The sequence below is a fragment of the Bufo bufo genome, chromosome 9 (genome assembly GCF_905171765.1).
Source record: "Bufo bufo chromosome 9, aBufBuf1.1, whole genome shotgun sequence".
Lineage (NCBI taxonomy): Eukaryota > Metazoa > Chordata > Amphibia > Anura > Bufonidae > Bufo > Bufo bufo.
The window spans coordinates 202,837,613-202,862,410 of record NC_053397.1 but is presented as its reverse complement, the minus strand read 5'-3'; the positions used below and the strand labels follow the sequence as shown (position 1 = coordinate 202,862,410).

Below are 24,798 nucleotides of genomic sequence, written 5' to 3'. Positions count from 1 at the left end.
GCTTTGCGTCACCCGGCCGTGGTGAGGGGGAAGATTGAGAAGGAGGTGGCGGCTGGCAGGGTTGTAGGCCCCTTTGCGGAGTGTCCTTTGCCGGATTTGTGGGTTTCTCCTTTGGGTTTAGTGCCTAAGAAGGAGCCCAATAAGTTCAGGCTCATTCATCATTTGTCTTATCCGCTGGGGGGGTCTGTGAATGATGGTATAGCAGATGAGTTGTGCTCCGCTTCGTACACGTCTTTCGATGAGGCGGTGCGGTGGGTCCGGCGTTTCGGGCAAGGCGCCCTGCTTGCAAAAACGGATATTGAGGCTGCGTTTCAGTTGTTGCCCATTCACCCTGATAGTTTGCATTTACTTGGTTTTCAATGGGAAGGTTGTTTCTACGTTGATTGTTGTCTGCCGATGGGATGCGCGATCTCGTGCTCATTGTTTGAATCGTTTAGTTCATTTCTAGAATGGGTGGTGAAACAGGAGGCGGGATGGAGTTCGGTTTTGCACTACCTGGACGATTTTTTGTTTTTGGGTCCGGCTGGATCCAGGGTGTGTGCCGTTTTGTTACATACGATGGAAAGAGTTGCGGCGCGGTTCGGGATCCCGTTAGCGGTGGATAAGACAGAGGGTCCGTCCACGGTCATAACGTTTTTAGGGATTGAGATTGAAAGTATGGTCATGGAATGTCGGCTGCCTGAAAATAAGGTGTCTGATCTGTTGAATGAGGTTGTGTTCCTACGGAGGGCAAAAAAAGTCCAGCTCAAGCGGGTTCAGTCGGTCTTGGGCAAATTGAATTTCGCTTGTCGCATTTTGCCGATGGGACGGGTTTTTTGTCGTCGTTTGGCGCTGGCGACAGCAGGGATTACCGCCCCTTTTCATTACTTGCGATTACCAGCGGCAGTAAAGGATGGTTTAGCGGTGTGGGAGACGTTTCTGTTGGAGTATAATGGGCGGTCTATGTGGATGGAGGCAGTGATTAGTAACGTGGATTTGGAATTGTTCTCGGATGCATCAGGTTCGTGTGGATATGGTGTTTTTTGTTGGGGACAATGGAGTGTGGAGGCGTGGCCGGCAGTGTGGAAGTAGGCTGGTTTCCTTACCAACTTGGTATTGTTGGAGCTTTTTCCTATTGTTTTGGCTACTGAGTTTTTCCTATTGTTTTGGCTACTGAGTTATGGGGGGACTGGCTTAGGAACCGGCAGATACGTTTCTACTGTGACAATATGAGTTGATTGAGCAGGTGGGTGGTTGCAGTTCGTTGGATGATTTTCGGACGTTATTGGTTTTTTGGGTAGGAACCTTTTATGCTGCGGGTTTGTCTTTTTCGGTCGCGTCAAAGAGGGTAGCGGCGGTTGCCTTCTGGTTGCGCCTGCGGGGCCTGGCCAATGTGTCTCGGTGTTTTATGGTGTGGAAGTCGTTAAAGGGGTTACCATCGTGGTGTGATACGGAGGGACACTCGGAGGCCAGTTTCTTTTGCGGTGTTGCAGATGTTGTGGGAGGAGGCGGGGTCGGTTTGTGTGTCAGCATTTGAAGTGCGTCTGTTTAGGGCTGCCTTTGCACTAGCCTTTTTCAGAGCCTTTCGAAAATCAGAGTTGGTGTCAGCGAGTCGCACGGGTGGTGGGGGTTTGTTATGGGAAGATGTAGGGCTGTGGGAAGGTGGTTTGCGGTGTGTAGTACACAAGTCTAAAACTGATCAGGAGGGAAAGGGTGTGGTTTTGTGGCTTAGGCCGCTTGTGGGGTCAGTGCTTTGTCCTGTGCGCTGTGTGGAGGAATTTTTCGAAGTACGGCCCGGTGGTTCGGGTGCGTTGCTGGTTCACCAGGATGGTTCATGGTTGTCTCGCTTTCAATTTGTTTCTGTTTTTAGGAAATGCTTGTTGGCCGCGGGTTTGCCTGCCAATGACTATGCATCCCACTCATTTCGGATAGGGGCCGCGACCGAGGCGGCCAGGTGGGATCTAGGGGAGGAGGTTATAAAGCGTATTGGGCGCTGGGAGTCGGATTGTTTTCGATCATATATTAGGCCTCATCTGTTATGAATGGTTGTAGGGAGGGGTTGCTAGGAGTGATATGATTGACTTGGCGTTGGTGGTTATGGTTTAACTCTGTTTGTTTTGTTTCAGGGGCGGCGCCTTGTCGGGCACTCGTACGTCTATTGGGGGGCCTTGCGAGCTGACGTCAGGCGGAACGGACGCCAGTTGGGTTTCCCGACGGAGGAGTTGCTAATCTGGTGGATTGGTTTGAGGGGGCTTCTTTGGGGGCGGGTTTTGCCTGAGATTCATACGAATGTCACTTTAGATCGGCCACCTGATATTTTAGTGCTTCATGTAGGTGGCAACGATTTGGGGGTGCGTCGGTCTCATGACGTGATTCGGGATATTAAGTTGGATGTGTTGCGTTTATTGTCGGATTTTCCTGACTGGTGGTGTGGTCAGAGGTGGTTGCGAGAAGTAGTTGGCGATTGGCCAGGTCGGTGGAGCGGATTAACAAAGCTCGGGCGAAATTGAATAAGGAGGTGGGGCGAAATTGAACAAGGTGGTTTAGTGGTTCGCCATCTGGAATTGGAGGCGGCGTCGCCTCAATTCTTGAGAGCCGATGGTGTGCATTTTAACGATGTGGGCATTGACATGTGAGCATTAGGTATTTAGGAGGGTTTGGAGACGACTCTTAAGGTGTGACAGGACGCCCACAGGTGAGGTGTCACCGGTGGTCTTCTAGTGGCTGATATATATGGGATCCTGGGGAGCAATACAATGGTTAAGAGATGCAGGACATGTTGGAGCCTGCATCTCATGTGGTTTGTGAATGCCGAGGATGGGGCTCCTGTTTGGGCTAAAAGGCCTACAGGAGGAGATACTTGTATACTTCAAGGATTTGGTGCCCTTGGGTCGGTGAGTGCGGCCAAGGGTAAGTTTGAAGTATAAGGTGAGACGGTTAAGGAGGATACCGCTTGTTTGGGTTGCCCTCCAGGATCCTTGTTACGGTGCAGTGGGTCATAACGTTGAAGGATGTGTTAAAGTGCCTGTTATTATTATTATTATGTGTGGAATAATAAAGTTTGGCCGTCATGGTCATTTTCACCAAAGCAAGATGGTGTCGGTGTGGTTATTGAAGGGGAACGGGTTAGGTAAGAGTAGCCAGAGGAAATTCTTCCATCCTATTAAGTCATAATGGCAACGGAGAGAGGCGCAGACATAGCGGAGTGCGGATTGACTTGGGGGGAAGACTGCAGGCTAGGAGGGGGTTAATGTTAAGAAGTTATGGCGAGGGTTGGTTTAAACTAAGGAGGGGGAGGAATTAGCAAGTTGGCGGGCAGTATATATGGTTTGGAGGGAGGGGTTTTGGGCAGTTGCCAGCGTAGAGCCAGAGTGTTTCCCGCCCTCCCACCCTTGTAGCGTTGGGTATTTGATTGCAGTGTAGGAAGGGCTGATTGATATGGGATCCTGGGGAGCAATACAATGGTTAAGAGATGCAGGACATGTTGGAGCCTGCATCTCATGTGGTTTGTGAATGCCGAGGATGGGGCTCCTGTTTGGGCTAAAAGGCCTACAGGAGGAGATACTTGTATACTTCAAGGATTTGGTGCCCTTGGGTCGGTGAGTGCGGCCAAGGGTAAGTTTGAAGTATAAGGTGAGACGGTTAAGGAGGATACCGCTTGTTTGGGTTGCCCTCCAGGATCCTTGTTACGGTGCAGTGGGTCATAACTTGAAGGATGTGTTAAAGTGCCTGTTATTATTATTATTATGTGTGGAATAATAAAGTTTGGCCGTCATGGTCATTTTCACCAAAGCAAGATGGTGTCGGTGTGGTTATTGAAGGGGAACGGGTTAGGTAAGAGTAGCCGGAGGAAATTCTTCTATCCTATTAAGTCAATCAGATTACCGGTGAGTGTAAGGGCTTGTTCACACGACCATGCCGTGTTTTGCGGTCCGCAAATTGTGGATCTGCAAAACACGGATGCCGCCCGTGTGCCTTCCGCAATTTGCGGAATGGAAGGGATGGCCCATGATAGAAATGCTTATTCTTGTCCGCAAAACGGACAAGAATAGGACATGACTTATACATTTTGCGGAGCCACCTATTGGAGCAACGGATGCAGACAGCACACGGAGTGCTGTCTGAATCTTTTGCGCCCCAATTGAAGTGAATAGGTCCGCACCGGAGCCGCAAAAAATGTGCCTCGGATGCGGAACCAAACCACGGTCGTGTGAATGAGCCCTAATACTCATATACTGTCCTCTGTAGTATTAATTACTTTACACAGTTTAGTGTCATCTAGAAAAATGTAATTTTACTGTGCAAACCTTCTAAAAGATCATTAATAAATGTATTGAAAAGAATAGGGCCCAATACTGACCCCTGAGGTACTCCACTAGTGACAGTGACCCAATCTGAGTGTGTACCATTAATAACCACCCTCTGTTTTCTATCACTCAGCCAGTTACTTACCCACATACAGACATTTTCTCCCAGTCCGAGCATTCTCATTTTATATACTAACCTTTTATGTGGTACAGTGTCAAATGCTTTGGAGAAGTCAAGATATACGACATCCATTGAATCACCGCGGTTAAAGTCGTCCTAGAAACTGATTAAATTAGTTTATCATGACCAATACATCATAAAGTCATGCTGATATGGCGTTATTTGCTTATTTTCATTGACGTATTCCAAGATAGCATCTCCTACAAAACCGTCTGTTTACCTACAACAGATGTTAAACTTACCGGCCTATAGTTTCCAGGCTCTGTTTTTGATCTCTTTTTAAATATTTGCACCACATTTGCTATGCGCCAATCCTGTGGAACGCTCCTTGGAGTCCTTAAATATTAGAAATAAGGGTCTGTCTATGACATTACTTAATTCTCTTAGGATATGGGGGTGTATGCCATCTGGTTCTGGCGATTTGTCTGTCTATTTTAATCTTTTTAAGACGCCGCTGTACTTCTTCATTGGTCAGACACGGCACTTTTAATGGGGAATTTACTTTTACATTCTGAATTTCATCTGACAGTTTATTTTCCTCAGTGAATACAGTGGAGAAAAAAAATAAAGATTCAATAGCTTTGATTTCTCCTCATTACTCTCTTTTAGTTTAGTCTTAATCTATCTCTCTGTCTTCAGTTTGGCTGCTTTTATTTGTCTTTTACATATTCTTTTTTTTTCCTTGTTGTTTAATGCTTCCTTGCTACCCTCCTGTTTAGTGATTTAAATGCTGTGTCAATGTTGTCATCTCAGACATCAGTGGCATATTGCTAGGATATGCCACCAATGTCAGAAAGGTGCAGGTGCCACCTCTAGCAATATGCCACCAATGTTGGAAATTAGACTACTATCATTATGTAAACGTGTCATCTAATGCATTCCAGACTGTAAGGGTTACATAGCATCATAAATCAATATAATGCTATGTGGCCCCGTCAGTGCTGGGAGGTCAGGCCGGGAGCTGCGCTGTGGACCCGCAGCATGACACACGCTCGTCTGCAAGCGGACTAAAAGACATAAGACTAGGAAACAAAGACCTGCTTGGTGTTCTTGCTTTTACAAATAGGTATTAAATGTCACTTAAAAGGGCTGGTTTAACAAATTTGTTGCCGCATCCAGCTAGCCACCGCTCTAAATAATAACATGTTGGCTTCCTGCAGCTTCTATTTGCTTACTGCAAATAGTTATACACTTACTGTTTAACTCTATAAATCTGTATACAGTAAGCTCCCCCTAGTGGTGGCTGCAGACAGACAGAAAATTGCCAGGAATGGGGTTTTCCTGGAGTTAAATATCGATGATCTATCCTCAGGATAGATCATTCATCTCAGATCAGTGTGGATCTAACTCACTGATCAGCTGTTTAAAGGGGGTCGGCAGGTTTGGATGAGCACTGCAAACTTTTCATAGTATACCATGCACAGCACTATTGAAAATAACATTTAAAGAGGTTTTGTATGTGTTTAAGGCTAGGTCATCAATGCCGTATCTGAGTGGTGGGGGTCCAACTCTTGGAAATGCCACCATACATGTATAGAAGCTGCGTTGGTAGTGCAGCCCAATCCTATTCGCTTGAATGGGACTGAGTTGGAGAAAGGCCATGTGACATTACTGGATAAGCGGGGGAAGGGTGGGTTGGCGGAAGGATAAGTCACCAATAATTAATGCGATTAAAAAAAACACTTTAAAATATGTGGCTACCACTGGCTTCTGCATCTCACATGTATTACAAAACATAGTGCCCATCTGAGTCAATCTACAGATGCCATTTACAGTCAGATGGGCTTGATCATTATTCCCCAAGTGATTGCTCAGAAGAGGAAAGAGAGGGGTTAGACTAGAGACAGAGACATCAAAAAGCCGGTCTGGCAGAACTGACTGTGAACTGCTTGCTATGTGTTATGATAAAAGCTGTAATAAAAATCGGTTGTAAAAAATGTTTTTTTTATTACAAAACAGATGGAACACAATAAAAACACGTGAGCAGAGGTGTGCATGAGGCTCACTGCTGTTACAGTAGTATCGTATTCTGTTGATATTGTTCATATCAACGACCGCACAATAAACTCTATGGCCCTGATTTATCATATCTTCACTCCATAATTTTGGCATAAAAAAAGTGGCAAAAATAAGACTTTTGCAACTTTTTGCATTTTTACACCACTCACTCCAGTTTTGTAATGTGGGTGAAAAAGTGGGTGTGGTTAGCTATGTTAATGAGTTTCACTCCATATTTATCATCGAGACTATTGGGGGGGAAAAAAAAAATCGCAATTCACCCCAGGAGGAGGAATAAGCCAAATGTATCAAGTAAGGGCGGGTTCACATCACCGTTATGGATTCCATTTTTGTTTTCCGTTATAACATGGTAACTATGGTGTGAACACGGTCTGAAGGTGATGAAATCCAGCTCACAGCCAAGCTTCCACACAACCACATAGCAGGACAACTAGTGCAATGTGAACAAAGACAGACTGTAAGCCTCACCCATATCAGACCGTGTGATGGAGGTTACCAGGTGCAAAAGAATGTTTGAATGCCAGGTGAAGGCACATTCAATACATATGGAACAAAATCACAGAAATATAGTGGCCAATATGGGGGAACTGCTCAGACCCCAAACACTGTAGCGTGTTTCTTATTGGGGGGGCAGTCCCACCGCATGTGGACCGCAGCCAACGACCATCCCCAGCAAAAAATGCGTACAATGGAGGATGGCGGCGCGGTCCACATGCATGATGGGCTCCGATATTTTCCTGACAGGAATATATTGGCAAAAGTCTCAGCTTTTAATATCTGCTTGTATGACTAGCCAGTATAGTCAGTGGCATATCCGTTTGGTGCATTTTTTTTTCTGTGATTTATATAATTATATTTTCATCCGCACAATGCTCAGTTTTGTGTAGGATGCCTTTGTGGTGCATGTGGACCGCGCCGGCGTCCTCCATTGTACGCATTTTTTGCTGGGGATGGTCGTTGGCTGCGGTCCACATGCGGTGGGACTGCTCCCCCAATGAGAAACACGCTACAGTGTTTGGGGTTTGAGCAGTTCCCCCATATTGGCCACTATATTTCTGTGATTTTGTTAAAAAAAGAATCCACCCTAACATGAGATCTTTGATAAATGTGGCATAAAGTCCTCCAACACAGACTCGAGCATAATTGACTTCAGATTTTCTCCTCATGATAAATCTCCCCCTGTGTCTTTATATAACTGGCAATTTAGACCTAAAAATTTCTTAACACTAACAACTCTGTCCCTTGTCCAACTGCCTTGCCCTGTGCAAGTGAGGTATTGCATTACAATAGACATCTGGATCCTAAAATCGGAAGTTCATTGGTTGCAGTGGCATGCCTAAGGTGTTTGGCACCCAGGACGGGTCCTTTCTCTGCACCCCCCCCCCCTCCCCCCAGATACTTTAAAACATTGTGCCCTCCTCACAGTAGTTATACCTCCATTGTGCCCTCCTCACAGTAGTTATGCCTCCATTGTGCCCTCCTCACAGTAGTTATGCCTCCATTGTGCCCTCCTCACAGTAGGAATGCCCTCATTGCGCCCCTTCACAGTAGTTATGCCCTCATTGCGCCCCTTCACAGTAGTTATGCCCTCATTGCGCCCCTTCACAGTAGTTATGCCCTCATTGCGCCCCTTCACAGTAGTTATGCCCTCATTGCGCCCCTTCACAGTAGTTATGCCCTCATTGCGCCCCTTCACAGTAGTTATCCTCTCAATGCACCCCTCACGTTAGTTGTGCCCTCATTGTCCCCCCTCACAGTAGTTATGCCCACACTGTGCCCCTTTACAGTAGTTATCCCTTTATTGTGCCTCCTAAACAGTAGCTGTGCACTCATTGTGCCCCTCACAGTAGTTATGCCCTCATTGTGCCCCCCTCACAGTAGTTATGTACTCTGTGCCCCCTTAATAGTAGTAATGCCCTCTCTGTGCCCCATTCACAGTAGTAAGAATTAAACATAAACAAATTTTAGGAAATTTGCTGATCTCTATCGCATAGTAGAAATGCAGTGTTTAAATCATCCCAGACCTTAATCTGCATGCCCGTATGAGGCTGGATGGAAGAGCACATCCAAGCACTGCTAGTGTAAACCTACAGACTATTTATATAGACTGCTAAAAAAGGACAATATATGTATTACCATATTTTTCGCATTATAAGATGCACCTGATGATAAGATGCACCTCAGGTTTAGAGGAGGAAAATAAGAAAAACATATTTTTCATCAAACCCCCATATCAGATTCTCCCATCAGACTCCCATATCAGGATATCACATCAGTCCCCAATATCAGGACATGAGATCAGACCCCCATTAGAACTCAGATCAAACCCCCATATCAGATCCTCCCATCAGACTCCCATATCAGGACATCACATCAGTCCCCAATATCAGGACATGAGATCAGACCCCCATTAGACCTCAGATCAAACCCCCATATCAGATCCTCCCATCAGACTCCCATATCAGGACATCACATCAGTCCCCAATATCAGGACCTCAGATCAAACCCCCATATCAGACCTCAAATCAAGATCAGACATCCATACCAGACCCATATATCAGACCTTAGATCAGACATTAAAATAAATAAATGCACTAACCTCTCCTGCTCTGCCACTCCAGGTCTGCTGGTCTCCCCAGCAGTCACACTCCTTGGCCTTCTCTGGGCTTGCACTGCACTATGACCTGACTGGATACAGCATCAGGTCATAGTGCACGTACTACATCCTGACACTGTATGCAGTCAGAACAGTGCAACGCAGACCTAGGTAGAAAAACTAGGGAGGGTGAGTACTGGCAGCGCCTCACTCCCCGCTTTCCGCAACTACGGCTTACTAGTGAGCACTTCCATAATGAAAGTGCTGACTAGTATTCGCTTTATAAGACTCACTGCCATTCCCCCCCCCCCCCCACACACACTTTTGGTGGAAAAAAGTGTGTCTAAAGCGGAATTTACTGTATATTGTCAATTATATAGTAGTGCTGAAATAAAAAAAAAACAGCCCAAAATTTGTAAAAAATTCTATGAATAATAAAGGGCTTCTGTCACCCCACTAAAGTCATTTTTTTTTTTTTTTTTGGGCTAGTTAAATTACTTATACTGCAATATATGAAAATATAATGGTCTTACTTACTTTGATTCAGCAGTTTCTTCTAAAAACGAACTTTTATAATATGCAAATTAGGTCTCTACCAGCAAGTAGGGCGGCTACTTGCTGGTAGCAGCTGCAGAAATCCGCCCCCTCGTCGTGTTGTTTGACAGGGCCAGCCGGGATCTCCTCCTCCGGCCAGCCCTGTCAGCATTTCAAAAATCACACGCCTGTGTTCATTCGGCGCAGGCGCTCTGAGATGAGGAGGCTCGCCTCCTCAGAACTCCCTCAGTGCGCCTGCGCCGATGACATCACCGAAATAGAAGTCATCGGCGCAGGCGCACTGAGGGAGTGCCGAATGAACACAGGTGCGCGATTTTTGAAATGCCGACAGGGCCGGCCGGAGGAGGAGATCCCGGCTGGCCCTGTCAATCAACACGACGAGGGGGTGGTTTTCTGCAGCTGCTACCAGCAAGTAGCCGCCCTACTTGCTGGTAGAGACCTAATTTACATATTATAAAAGTTCATTTTTAGAAGAAACTGCTGAATCAAAGTAATTAAGAGCATTATATTTTCATATATCGCAGTATAAGTAATTTAACTAGCCCAAAAAAAAAAATGACTTTAGTGGGGTGACAGAAGCCCTTTAAGCTTACATAAAATGCTCTCTTCTGATGGAAATGTTCCAGACTTTATATCGGTCACATATTTGGCATCAGGTACATCTCAGCATATTGTAGTTGTATTGCATACAGTATGTTAGAGACAAGCTAATTTCTTTAAATTTGTTTTAGGTCTGATTTGCTACATCATTTGAAAAAATAGATTTGGACCTGATTCAAATATACTCCAATTGCACTGAAAATTTGTACACAACGCTGTCTGGTCTCCTAGGATTTTTTTTTTCTGGACAGCCTTAGGAAATATGAGAAGAGGGACTGAGAGGGTAATATTATCTTAGGTTTCTGGGAAATATGTATGCTTTGGTGGGTACTTTTTCTCATCATGGAAAGTATTGTAGGGCAGGCAACTCTGCTCTTGGTTACTGGGAAAGATATTTTTCATATCTGTGTCTCTGATATTTAAATTTCTCATAATATTCAAATCTTATGCTGAGCCTTTGTCATGCCACCAGATGTTAGACATGTTTCTAGCTTACAATACACCTCACATATACTAGGCGGTCTCCATAATAAAAATAATACCCACCCAGAGGTCCCCAAGGCTTTTCAAGAATAAAAAGGCAACTTTGGTCTGCTTGATTAAGAGATAATAGCAGTCATTAAGAGTCATTAAATATTTTTCATTTTAGAATACATAAGCTGCAAATATGCAGGTGGGAAGGCACTGTTTTTGGCAAATGGGGTCCTCAGTTGTCTTTGTTTGCCCTTGTTATAAAGGGTGCAGACAAAGCAGCTGTACCCAGGCCCTGGAGTCTGATGGTTGCTAAAGGCACTGCCGTTACATAAGAGGACATCAGTATGATAAATGGCACATAGTGGTGGGAGACTTTTACAGATTTTGCACGGTGGTCGATATATTCATGTATCGTCAAGAGCATGGTCATTTGCATGACACCTAAGCTTACATTTTTGAGCAATATACTTTCCTAATGGGTACAGTGTATTAAGTACAGTAGGATTGTTACCTAGTATCTTAATTCATGCTGCTACTGTATAAAACATAGTAGACAGGAGCTACTGTGCATTGAATGGTATATGACTGAGGTTGTATAAGTTTATTGTTGGGGTCATTCACATGCTATGGAACTGCTATAGATTCACAGTGTGGTTTCCCATACCAGAAATATGCAGACCTTTACAGTACATACATGCAGATGGGGGTTCTGCATGTGTTGAAAATCTGCAGTAAATGAGTTCTGGAGTGTATTTTTCTTCCAGATTTTCACTATTTTTTGTTGGACGAGATCATGAGTTTCACAGTTATCAGGGGTAAAGCTACCCCACTAATCAAGTGACAGTGAAACAGGATCTGAAGTAGCATATGCAGATCTAGCAGAGGAGGTGCAACTGTCCATCATTTTTGTGAATTTGTTTATGCAAATAGAAGCTGTAGTAAAGTAATGCACATACAGAGTGACCCTATAGTGTTAGATACCAGCTCTAAACAGTGACATTGCAGTCCATACTAGAATACAATAAACCATATTACAATACAATTAAATCCAGTGGTTCACAGATAACTTCTTATTTTAGATGTTGTCTAACCATTTCTTCTCCATCCAGCCCAGACCACTATAAAGACTTCTCCTAATGACCTCTTTAGTTTACTGCCAACAACTTTTGCACCTCACTTTCCATCTTTTATAGCAAGACAAATAAAATCAGAGCTCAAACCACAGATAGACCTACAGTACAACAGCCTGTAGTGCTCTGGAAGGGGGGGGGGGGGGGGATCCTAGTGCCTGCAAATCCAGTAAGCCAGTAAGGGTCAAATTTTTTTTTACAAAGTTAATGGGTTCTAATTGTTAGGCTTATTTTGTCCTTGTGGCTTAAATCCACTAAATATTTGAGCAATTCAGGCATGTGACTGTATCACTCAGAAGTGAACTAGTCATAAAAATTTCCCAATTGGCCCTCATAGGCCATTAGCCAGTATATGAGTGACAAAGGCTGGAAGAGGCCTGTGACCTGCATTGGAGATGGCGGTTTGAAAGGAGTTATTTTTATTTTTTTCTTCTTTCCTTAGCCATTTGGGGAGTATATTACTGTGGGCATTACACCGCGCAACAATGATTTTGCTACTGAGAGAAAAACGTGATTTTATTAAAATGAGCGTGCTGATTCCAAATATGAACTCAGAATTTGCCTGACACGTCTAGATTTTAAGTTATACATGCACAGCCTATTCAGTTTTAATATTAATGCATTATATTGGAAATATTCTAATGGACACTTTTTTGGCAGATTTTTCATTTTAATAATTTTTTTCCAGTTACAAAGCAAGGGTTAACAGCCAAACCAAACTCAATATTTATGGCCCTGATTCTGTACTTTACAGAAACACCCCATATGTGGTCGTAAACATCTGTACCGGCACACAGCAGGGCGCAGAAGGAAAGGAATGCCATACGGTTTTTGGATGGCAGATTTTGCTGGACTGAGGTGATGAGGGGATGAGGTGACGGTTAGATTGGTACTATTTAGGTGGGCAAACGCCTTTTTGATCGCTTGCTGTTGTACTTTTTGTGATGTAAGGTGACAAAAAAATTGTTTGGGGAAAATGACGTTTTTGTTAATTTTTACTTGAAACAAAAAATTTTTGGGGGAAAACTTTATTTTTTCAACTTTTTTTTCCCACTTTGGGACTTGAACTTTTGGGGGTCTAATCCTTTACAATGCATTCCAATACTTCTGTATTGGAATGCATTGGCTGTATGAGTAATACAGTGAGTATTACTCATACAGCTTCCGGCCTGTGAGATCCAGGGAGCTTGATCTCACAGGCTCGTCACCGGAAGGCAGCGCAATGCCTTCCTTAAACATTGCGCTGCCTTCTATGCCATCGGGTCCCCCCCCACAGCCGCATGGGGACCCGATGGCACCGCCCGCCGCAACCGCAGGTAAAAGCTGATCACATGACCCCCCCCCCCCCGGCATTGTGACAGGATGCCCGCTGAATGATTTCAGCGGGCATCCTGTTCCTATTAACCCACGCCGCGCCGCAATCTATTTTCTAAACTTAGGACGCACCGGTACGTCCTGAGTCCTTAAGGACTAAGGGGTTAAACCAGTACCACACGATGTAGAGAATCCCCTCCCACAGCAGGAACGGCAAATGAAACAGACGGTTCTGATCCTGATGAAGAAGAAGATGTTGATTGTCACAATTTATTAACTGATCCAGAACAACTGGAGGGTCAGCCGCACTTGCTGAGCCAATCAGATTTACATGATCTGGTAAGAGATCTGTCATTATCTAAAGAAAAGTTAGAACTGCTAGCTTCTAGAGTTCAGGAATGGAATTTGCTACAATGAGGCACCACAACTTCACACTTTCGTCATCGACACACCAAGTTAGCTGCATACTATGCAATGGAAAGTGATGTCTGTTTCTGTACTGATGTAAATGGTCTCATAATGGAGTTAGATGGTACACATGTTCCCGATGAATGGAGGCTATTCATAGACTCTAGCAAAACAAGTTTGAAAGCTGTCTTGTTGCACAATAGTAACGAAAAACCATCTGTTCCATTGGCTCATGCGGTTGGAATGAAAGAGACCCATGCTTCTATGGAGTTCATTTTAAAAATGATCAAATATTCAGAACATAAATGGAAAATGTGTGCTGACCTGAAAGTGGTAGCACTGCTGCTTGGCCTACAGTTAGGTTACACAAAGCATATGTGTTTCTTGTGCCTATAGAACAGTAGTTATGACAACATTCATTAAACAATGAGACAGTGGCCTCTCAGAGTCGAGCACACAGTTGGTTAGTACAATGTACTGTACAACACAAATCACTGGTCGATCCACTTCAAGTTTATCTTCCACCACTTCACATTAAACTTGGTTTAATAAAAAATTTTGTAATTGCACTTGATCGTGAAGGAAATGGTTTCCAGTATATGAAGGAGAAGTTAAGCACACGGAGCAAACTGATGCCAAAATAAAGGCCGGAATTTTTATGCCATTCTTGCATTGGGAGGAGGGAGGAGGCTGTGAGTCCCACCCAAGACTGGCTGATAAGGCCCAGGCCTCACAGGTGCACCTAAATGTTGCCTGTGGATGAAAATCAGGCACATTTAAATCTGGAGTTTATATACCTCCAAACACATCTATATACAAACTACAAAAAAATGGCGTGGTGTCAAAAGGCAGGAAGTGCTCAACCCCATATGCAGTTGTGCATCTATACCCAGGGGAGCAGATGCTGCACTTATGGCATACATCCATACATTTTTCTATCTTGTGTAGGATGTCTTTTTGTGGTACTTGTGGTCCGCTGCGGGCATCCTCCACTGTATGCATCCTCCACATTTTTGTGGACCCATAGACTTGTATGGGTCCACGGAACATTTTCTGCAGACAAGTATAGGACATTGAAGTTTATTTTTGCGGAGCCGTGGTACGGAATAACGGATGCGGACAGCACACGGTGTACTGTCTGCATCTTTTGAGGGTCCATATAAATAAATGGATCCGCAGACCTTCCGCAAAATTGCGTAACGGGTGCGGATCTATACATACGGTCATGTGAATGGGCCCTAAGGGTTTTATGTATCCACGAAATGACAAGCTATTAAAGCATATAAAAGCACATTAAAGCCTCATGCACACGTCCGTGAAACACGGACCGTGTGATACCGGCCTGGATATCTTCTGAGTGCAGGAGCGCACAGCGTCATTGTTTGTACGCTGGTATGATCGATACCAGTGTATCACTGTACTGCGGCGGCAGCAGGAAGCGCACGGCGTCATAGCAAACAATGACGCCGTGCGCTCATGCACTCAGAAGACATCCAGGCCAGTATCACACGGTCCGTGTTTCACGGACGTGTGCATGAGGCTTAACACAGTCAGTATGTGGCTGGTCCTGCCCAACTCGAGTTTTGCAATCCTTTTTCTTGTGAAACCAACCGTTCCCTCATGCCACCTTCTTTCTCACATAGACTGCTTCCCTATGCCCCCCCCCATGACATTCTGTAGACTGTTCTCTATGCCTCTTTCTCAGAGACTGCTCCCCCCGGCCCTCTCACACACTGCTTTCTCTGGTCCCACCCAGTTAACCTTAGCGAAACACTGGGTCACTTACTTGAACTGACAGCCATTTTGCTAAAATTTCAGAACAGCTCTTGTGCTGCACCTGTTCAATACAGATTTAAGCACAACTATTAATGATCCAGCATTTTGCTAAGGCTATCTGTCAATTTATGCTATCCTCTATCAGGGCACCATAAAACTGGTGACAGATAACTTTTAAGGGAGCAAGAATTATTTTGTGTACCTAACCCTTTTATTTCCATAAGTACTGTGACATCACTGTGTCTACTATCCCTGTACTGTGACATCGCTGGGTTTATTATCCCTGTACTGTGACATCACTGTGTATATTATCCCTGCACTGTGACATCACTGTGTCTACTATCCCTGTACTGTGACATCGCTGGGTTTATTATCCCTGTACTGTGACATCACTGTGTGTATTATCCCTGTACTGTGACATCACTGTGTGTATTATCCCTGTACTGTGACATCACTGTGTTTATTATCCCTGCACTGTGACATCACTGTGTTTATTATCCCTGTACTGTGACATCACTGTGTGCATTATCTCTATACTGTGACATCACTGGGTATATTATCCCTGTACTGTGACATCACTGTGTATATTATCCCTGCACTGTGACATCACTGTGTTTATTATCCCTGTACTGTGACATCACTGTGTTTATTATCCCTGTACTGTGACATCACTGTGTTTATTATCCCTGCACTGTGACATCACTGTGTCTACTATCCCTGTACTGTGACATCGCTGGGTTTATTATCCCTGCACTGTGACATCACTGTGTTTATTATCCCTGTACTGTGACATCACTGTGTTTATTATCCCTGTACTGTGACATCACTGTGTGCATTATCACTGTACTGTGACATCACTGTGTGTATTATCCCTGTACTGTGACATCACTGTGTGTATTATCCCTGTACTGTGACATCACTGTGTGCATTATCTCTGTACTGTGACATCACTGGGTATATTATCCCTGTACTGTGACATCACTGTGTATATTATCCCTGCACTGTGACATCACTGTGTTTATTATCCCTGTACTGTGACATCACTATGTTTACTATCCCTGTACTGTGACATCACTGTGTGTATTACCCCTGTACTGTGACATCACTGTGTGTATTACCCCAGTACTGTGACATCACTGTGTTCATTCTCCCTGTACTGTAACATCACTGTGTTTATTATCCCTGTACTGTGACATCACTATGTTTACTATCCCTGTACTGTGACATCACTGTGTGTATTACCCCTGTACTGTGACATCACTGTGTGTATTACCCCAGTACTGTGACATCACTGTGTTCATTCTCCCTGTACTGTAACATCACTGTGTGTATTATCCCTGTACTGTGACATCACTGTATTTACTATCCCTGTACTGTGGAGTGGGTTTTGCTTTGGGGCCCCAAGGTTACTTGTTATACACCTGTCTGTTATAATTACATGTTTTTTTTATATTATAGATGTGAGCAAGATATTCTGGATACGGTTACTGTAGTGTGCTTGGCACAACCCATGTTATTAACACACCCCGACAAATACAAAATGTTGCTAATTCCAAAACAATGCACTACAGTAAAGTATATTGCTATTTTTTCTTGGCCTGTGTCCTTCTCTAATCTTTACCCTTAGGCTCATTCATTCCTGAAGAGTCAAGTCTGTTCAGAAAAAACTATAATTTTACAAATTTGCATACCTTCCCTATACACTTAAGGGTAATGTGGTGTATCATCGTTGCCAGGATTAGAAAAAGAGAAAAAAAATGTACAACATTTATACTATTTTTAAAATAGCACCATACCTGTTCATGAGTTGAAGAATGAGTAACTTCAACTCCAACAGTGGCTGCTGCTTCTCTGTATGTGATCCTGCAAGTATGTTGACTATAGACAGGTCTAGTTTAACCCCTTCAGTACCGAGCCACTTTTCACCTTAAATCCCAGGCCGATTTTTTGCAAATCTGACATGTCCCTTTATGTGGTAATAACTTTGGAACGCTTTTACTTGAGACAGTTTTCTCTTGACACATTTTACTTTATGACTGTGGTAAATTTGAGTCGATGTATTTCACCTTTATTTATAAAATAATCCAAAATTTACTAAAAATTTGGAACAATTCAAAATTTGCATTTTTCTACTTTTAAAACAGATAGTAATTCCTCATAAAAGTTATCAATCAACATTCCTCATATGTCTGCTTTATATTTTCAACAAAATTTCCAAAACAATTTTTTTAAAGGGAACCTGTCACCAGTTTTATGGTGTCCAAACAAAGGGCAACATAAATAAGTGACTGATTCTCTTAGCAAAATGCTGGGTCACTTTCTTCAATTGACCCAGTCAATCTGCCAACATCTTGTATTGAAAATCTCCAGCTGATAATGATGAGTCCTGAATATTCATGAGCTGCTGACTCTCCCCGCCCACCTGCTGCTGATTGACAGTTTTTTTCCATATGAATCAGCAGCAGGTGGGCAGGGGAGTGGCTATATCTCTGAATTAAAAAAAACGCTGGACTCACTGACATCACGCTGGACTCAAATCAGCTCATTAGCATGCAGCATCTTTGTGTGTATATTATGAGGTAACCATCTGTCACACCAGTAAGTGAATACATCTAAGGTACATTTTAGTAGTTAATGATTGTATATAATTAGTTATATTATAATCAAATATCCACATGACAGGTTCCCTTTAAGCACCAATTCAGTTACAAAGTGATTTTGAGGGGCTTACGTAATGGAAACCACTCATAAATTACCCAATTTTAAAAACTACACCCCACAAATTATTCAAAACCGATGTTACAAACTTTGTTAACCCTTGAGGTGTTCCACAAAAATTAAAGAAAATGTAGGTGAAATTTTTAAATGTCACTTTGTTAGTAGATTTTGTTTTATGTTAACTTTTTCTTGCTACACAGCAAGGGTTAACAGCAAAATAAACCTCAATATATATTACTCTAATTCTGCAGTTTACAGAAATACCCCATATGTGGCGGTAAACTGCCCTATGGGCATGTGGCAGTGGTCAGAAGAAAAGGAGCTCCATATGGATTTTGGAGACAGATTTTGGTAGAATGGTTTTTAGGCAACATTTTGTATTTGAAGAGACCCTGACGTACTCCTACAGTGGAAACCCTCAAAAAGTTACCCCATTCTGGAAACTACACCCTTTAAAAATATATTAATGGGGGTACTGACCCCTTAAGGCCGAGTTCACACGAACGTGTGTGACCCGTGCCCGTGCTGCAACCCGCAAATTGCGGGCCGCAATGCACGATCGCCGGCTGTGGGTCAGCCGCATCGGATCGCGGACCCATTCACTTTAATGGGTCCGTGATCCGCCCGTTCGCAAAAAGATAGGACATGTTCTATCTTTTTGCAGAACGGAAGTACGGGACGCAACCCCACGGAAGCACTCTGTAGTGCTTCCGAGGGGTCCCGTTCCGTGCGGCTGTTCCGCAATTCCGGATTTGCGGACCCATTGAAGTGAATGGGTCCGCATCCGTGATGCGGAATGCACACAGAACTGTGGCCGTGTATTGCGGGCCGCAGTATGGCCACGGATCACACACGTTCGTGTGAACTAGGCCTAAGTGTTTTACAGAATTTGGAAACACTTGGCTATAAAAATGAAAAGTTTCATTTCTTCGAAGAAAATGTTGCTTTAGTCCCATATTTTTCATTTTCACAAGGAGTAGCAGGAGAAAAAGCACCCCATAATTTTTTAGCCATTTTCTCCTGAATACGGCATCACCCCATATGTGGTGGTAAGCTGCTGTGGGGGCACATGGCAGGACTTAGAATGGAAGGAGCACCATATGGCTTTTGCAGCGCAAATTTTGATGGATTGGTTTACGTGTGCCATTGGTTTTTATTTTTTAAGTGATTGTCTTATGTGGGGGCTCATTTTTTGCGGGATGAGGTAATGTTTTCATTGTTACCATTTCGGGGTACATAAGACTTTTTGATCGCTTGGTATTACACTTTTTGTGAGGCAAGGTAAAAAATGGCGATTTTGGCATAGTTTAAAAAAAATAGGTTTACAGCATTCATCTGAGGTGGCATATAATGTGATATTTTTATAGAGCATGTTACGGGTGTGGCGATACCTAATATGTCTATTTTTTTTTTTGTTAAGTTTTACACAGTGAAAGCCTTTTTGAACAAAATAAAATCTTGTTTTTGTGTTGCAGTTTTTTGAGAGCCATATTATTTTTTTGGGTGATTGCCTTAGGAAGGGTCTAATTTTTTTGTGGGTTTGAGCATTTTGGGCTAAATATGCCTTTTTATCACTTGGTATTACACTTTTTGTGAGGCAAGGTGACCAGAAAATGGCTGTTTTGGCACTGTTTTAATTTTATTTTTTTACAGCGTTCACCTGACTGGGTGGATCATGTGATATCTTTATAGAGTAGGCCGATACGGATGCGGCTATACCTAATAGTTCTACTTTTCTCTTTTTCCCTTATTTAACTTGTTTTTTTTTTTTACTTTATTTTGGGAAAAGGACTCTTCTTTTATTTTATTTTATTTTTTCTTGACACTTTTAATTATTTTTGTAAAACTTTATTTTTATTACTTCTTTTTTAACTTTTTTAACTTTTTTTTAACTATTTTTTGTCCCACTCTGGGATTTCAACTTTTGGGGGTCTGATTCCCTTTACAATGCATTGTACTTCTGTATTGTAATGCATTGGCTGTTAGTGTATTAGCAGTGTAATACACTTACAGCCTGCTTCCTGTGAGATCCAGGGGGCTGGATTTCACAGGCTCATATGGATGGCAGCCACGATACCTAAGGAAGGCATTGGGCTGCCGTGCAAGCCATCGAGTCCCCGTCACAGCAGCGCGGGGACCTTATGGACACACCGCACCCGGCAGGATACAGCACGTACTGCAGCAGTTCAAGGGTTAATGCGCCGGCATCAGTGTTTTCACCGATGCCGGCGCATGCAGCAGGGGTCCGGCTATCAGTGACTGCCGGACCCCTGCAGCTGATCGGGCGGGCGCAGTTCCTGCGCCCGTCCGATCAGAGCACCGTAGCTGTACGGCGCTGGGATTTGTGACTGTGGTATCCTATGGGTTAAAGGGAGCCGGTCACCAGGAAATGTACTGTTATTCCCACCACAATGCCTTGTAAGGCTAGCTCAGCTGACTGTAATGATATCTTTCACTTATTGATTTGTTACTTTGTTCTGAAAGGAAAGTACTTTTAAACTATTTTCAAATGAGCAGTTAAGTGCACTGAGAGTAGGACTAAGCCACTCTGTGCACCCTTGCTCCTCCTTCCTCTGCCAACCTCTCCCTCTTCTTGATTGACAGGGCTAGGTTTCTGCACAGTCCTCACCAGGCCCAGTCAAACAAGACAGAAAAGGAAGGGCTAGAAGAGGAAGCAGGAGAAGCTGAGTTTCTTAGGCCCGCCCTAAGTGCACGTAACTGATCATTTGCATATGGAATAAAAGTAATTTTTCTCCAGAATGAAACAACTGATTCTTAAAGGGGTTGTCAGGGCTTTTACTATTGATGACCTATCCTCAGGAAAGGTCATCAATATCAGATCGGTGTGGGTCTGACACCCAGCACCCCCGCCAATCAGCTGTATGAGGCACGTGCCATCTTCCTGTTTACTGCTGCTGTCTATGGCAATTGGCAAAGCCCTTAGACAGCAGAAGCATACAGGAAAAGAGAAGGGAGACGGCACATGCCCATTGCGCACGCAGTCTCCTCATACAGCTGATCGTCGGGGGTGCTAAGTTTCAGACCCACAGCGATCTGATATTGATGTCCTTTCCTGAGGATAGGTCATCAACAGTGAAATCCCGGAAAACGCCTCTAAGGCTACTTTCACATTAGCGGCAGGACGGATCCGACAGACTGTTCACCCTGTCGTATCCGTCCTGCCGCTATTTCGCCGTGCTGCCGGACCGCCGCTCCGTCCCCATTGACTATAATAGGGACGGGAGCGGAGCTCCGGTGCAGCATGGCGAAAGGCCGCCAGACTAAAAGTACTGCATGTCCGACTTTTTAGTCCGGTGGCCTCTCACCGCGAACTGCCATGCTGCGCTGGACCTCCGCCCCGTCCCTATCATTGTCAATGGGGACGGAGCGGCGGCACGGCGAAATAGCGGCAGGATGGATCCGACAGGGTGAACAGCCTGTCGGATCCGTCCTGCCGCTAGTGTGAAAGTACCCTTAGTGACAGATATTATTACATTCAGCTGAACTCTCCCCACAAGGTGTTGTGCTTGGTATTACAAGGAATTTCCTGGTGTCTGTTTCCTTTTAATTTCTACATAGGTCTCCGCCAGCAAACCAAACAAAGTTTATAACTCCGGAGGATTCGCTTCTCGTGGTTAATTAATACTCAGAGACTGACATCTTCAGCCAGTTTAGTAATCAGTTCAGTGCATTTATATCCGTAATGTTACAAGGAAAAAATCTTTGCACAAGGAACACTCAGTCCACATTACAGCTTCTGTAGAATGTATATAATGTCCATAAATGTTTATATCACAAAGATGTCTGTCATGAGAAAACCCCTTCAGGAGAATCAGTGACGGGAGAAGGGGGACTGATCCCCTAAATAGTAGCATGAAGTTTCCCCTTGGTAAAGACCATAGGGATTTATGAAGTTGCACAGGGTGCACCATTTGTCACAACTGAAGGTGACACCACAATCCCAAAGGCTTGGACCCCTAGAACTTGCATCCTTGATAATACTCTTGGTGATTGCCCATCCAAAAATTCTGAAAATATTCTCAACGGATGGAAGCCTCAGATTGGCCCATATCTGTGGTTCGTTTTCAGTATATCAGTTCACCTACGGTATTGTATTTTATGGGTCAGACAACAAGCTAGACAGTGTCTACCTTGTGGCTTTACAACTCTGTTACAAATCAAGCAAGGCCAGGGGAGTAGACAAAATTTGGACTCCAATGTATATGCAATGAAGCTGTAGATTTTTTCCCCTAAATTTGTCAGAAACAATTATGGCATCAATGCTAATCCTGCAGATACACCCATCTAGACCTCCTGAAATGCCTTTAACCTTGTCCTTATTCTTGCAGATTGGTGCCTCGTTAATGTCCAGCAATGTTGGTAGTGGTCTCTTCGTTGGTATGGCAGGATCGGGGGCCGCAGGAGGTTTGGCTGTCGGAGGTTTTGAATGGAATGTAAGAAAACTATGTATTGATTTATTAACTGCAATGCAAATGAGACGAGATTCTTAGAGCAAAATAAATTGAATTTGAGATTGGTCTTGTCACTTGTCGGAATATTACCACCTTAAAAAAAAGAAATATCCATAGGATATATCATCAATGTCTAATGCAGTGTTTCCCAACCAGTGTGCCTCCAGCTGTTGCAAAACTACAACTCCCAGCATGCCCGCACAGCCAAAGGCTGTCCGGGCATGCTGGGAGTTGTAGTTTTGCAACAGCTGGAGGCACACTGGTTGGGAAACACTGGTCTAATGTATGCAGGACCCACCTTTGGAACAAAAAAGTATCTTAAGACCAGGCCCCCTCGACCCAATCCTGTCTGGATGCAGTGGCCAGGGGTGTTCAGAATTATAAAAGCAGTCAAGAGGGCTGTGCTACACTGTTTCCATAACTCCTATAAGTGAAGGGGAGTTACGGCATGGCACAGACCTTTAGGCTGTTTCCTTAGTCCTGACCCCCTTGGGCTGCCACATCAAGGTGAGATGTGGTCAGGGGACTTCATTCTAGTGATAGATGCGGTTCCATCTCTGGGACTCGCATCTGTCTGACATCTATGGAATATCCTGTGGATTTGCCATTCATGTCTGAGATGGGAATACTTATTTTAAGCCAATGCTAGTAAATAAGAAGTCGATTAGAATCCAAACTGTGGTTATTATGTTTCTTATAAGAACAGAGATAACAGGAAGTGCCACCATATTACTTATTCTGTCTTCATACACATTCACACAGTGTGCAGTATGACATTCAGCATAAACCATTCATGTCTTCCAAATAAGAGGACTGTTCTTTGTAGTTTAACTTGTTTATTGATAAAACAGGATTGGTAGCAAACCAGGATTGTTTGATTGGTAAAACAGGAGTATTTGATAAAACTACAAGAATATAAATAACATGTATAAGTATTAAGCATGTATAGCATGTACTATAACATTTGCATTGACAGTGAAAGCACATGGTAAAATGGCTGCCTATACATAGGATTACATGTCTAGCTAACAGTAGTAACAACTTCACTGAGTAACAATTATGACTACCTGAACAGCTCTGCATACCGTAATATTCCTGAAGCAAAGGTAGATCTCTCACTAGATATGCTTTTACAAGGATGGTGAAGTTTGAGAAGGAGATATGCAGAAGGACAGCTCTGCTGATGTGCCCTGGTGACTGGAGGCTTCTCTCTCCCAGGATGCTTTGCATCCCCACAATGCAGTGCACCACCCACAATGTAGTAGTCTTTGTAACAGGAAAAACTAAGTGTAATATAACTTAACACGGCTAGATGGTGCTATAACCACATTAATCACTACAGAAATACAGAGGTAGACTCTGTCAACTCTGCTGGGCAGAACATTACTTCTCCCCTTAGAACTAGATTCACAACAAAATGTCAACTTGTCACTGGTCAACAAAATGATAGGTGATTGTCTGTGCCTCATAAACCACTGTAATTCAAAAATGTCATTTTCTGTAGTTACTTAAAAAATGGCTGCCGCAAGAATGCAACTGTCTCTCTCTAAGTCATTAAAACACAATTACCAAACTTTGTTTCTGCCCTAACTTTTGATTTACTAATATACAGCCAATATTATGCTCTGGGAGCAAATCTTAATATTGCCTTAAAAGCACGTTCCACCCCCTGCCCTCATAATCATTAGAGGTATTACAATTTACACGTATGCATACTCGTCTATTCAAAATCCTCACTAGTCCCAATAGTGGGGCTTCCAGTGATCATCTATTTTCTTTTTCTATACTGTTCAGGTGATGAATGTTCCACCACTTCTGTACTGTAAATTGTTTTGAGCATCATCTAGAAGTCCAATCAACCAGGAACCAGGAGGAAAAAATAATAATTAATAATAGAAAATTCCTTGTGATATCAGTCAATGAAGTTCTCTATTCTTAGTTTAATAACGCTGTCATTTTGCACTAGGCATCTTGGGTGCTGGTGGCTCTTGGATGGATCTTCGTACCTGTATATATTGCCTCTGGAGTTGTCACTATGCCACAGTACTTGGAAAAACGTTTTGGTGGTCACCGGATTCGTATCTACATGTCTGTCCTATCGCTTATCCTCTACATCTTCACTAAAATATCAGTAAGTTTTAAGAACTTTTAATTACGTTTGTTATATACTTCATTACTATAGTTATTATCAGTAAGGTACATCCATGTATACTATTGTCAACTGACCCCCACCGACGGGTTCTGGTTTCCTTTGGTCCCTCACTGATGT

General features: G+C 43.5%; 1 protein-coding gene across 1 annotated transcript in view; it reads left to right on the top strand.

Moving 5' to 3' along the window:
* Positions 1 to 24,798, top strand: part of LOC120978839 (sodium/glucose cotransporter 4-like) — a 93,878-nt gene that overhangs the window by 33,390 nt on the left and 35,690 nt on the right. Inside the window, exons 4-5 of the mRNA XM_040407213.1 lie at positions 22,407 to 22,511; positions 24,496 to 24,660. Of these exons, the coding sequence (XP_040263147.1) occupies positions 22,407 to 22,511; positions 24,496 to 24,660 (270 nt within the window). The remainder of the gene's footprint in view (positions 1 to 22,406; positions 22,512 to 24,495; positions 24,661 to 24,798) is intronic.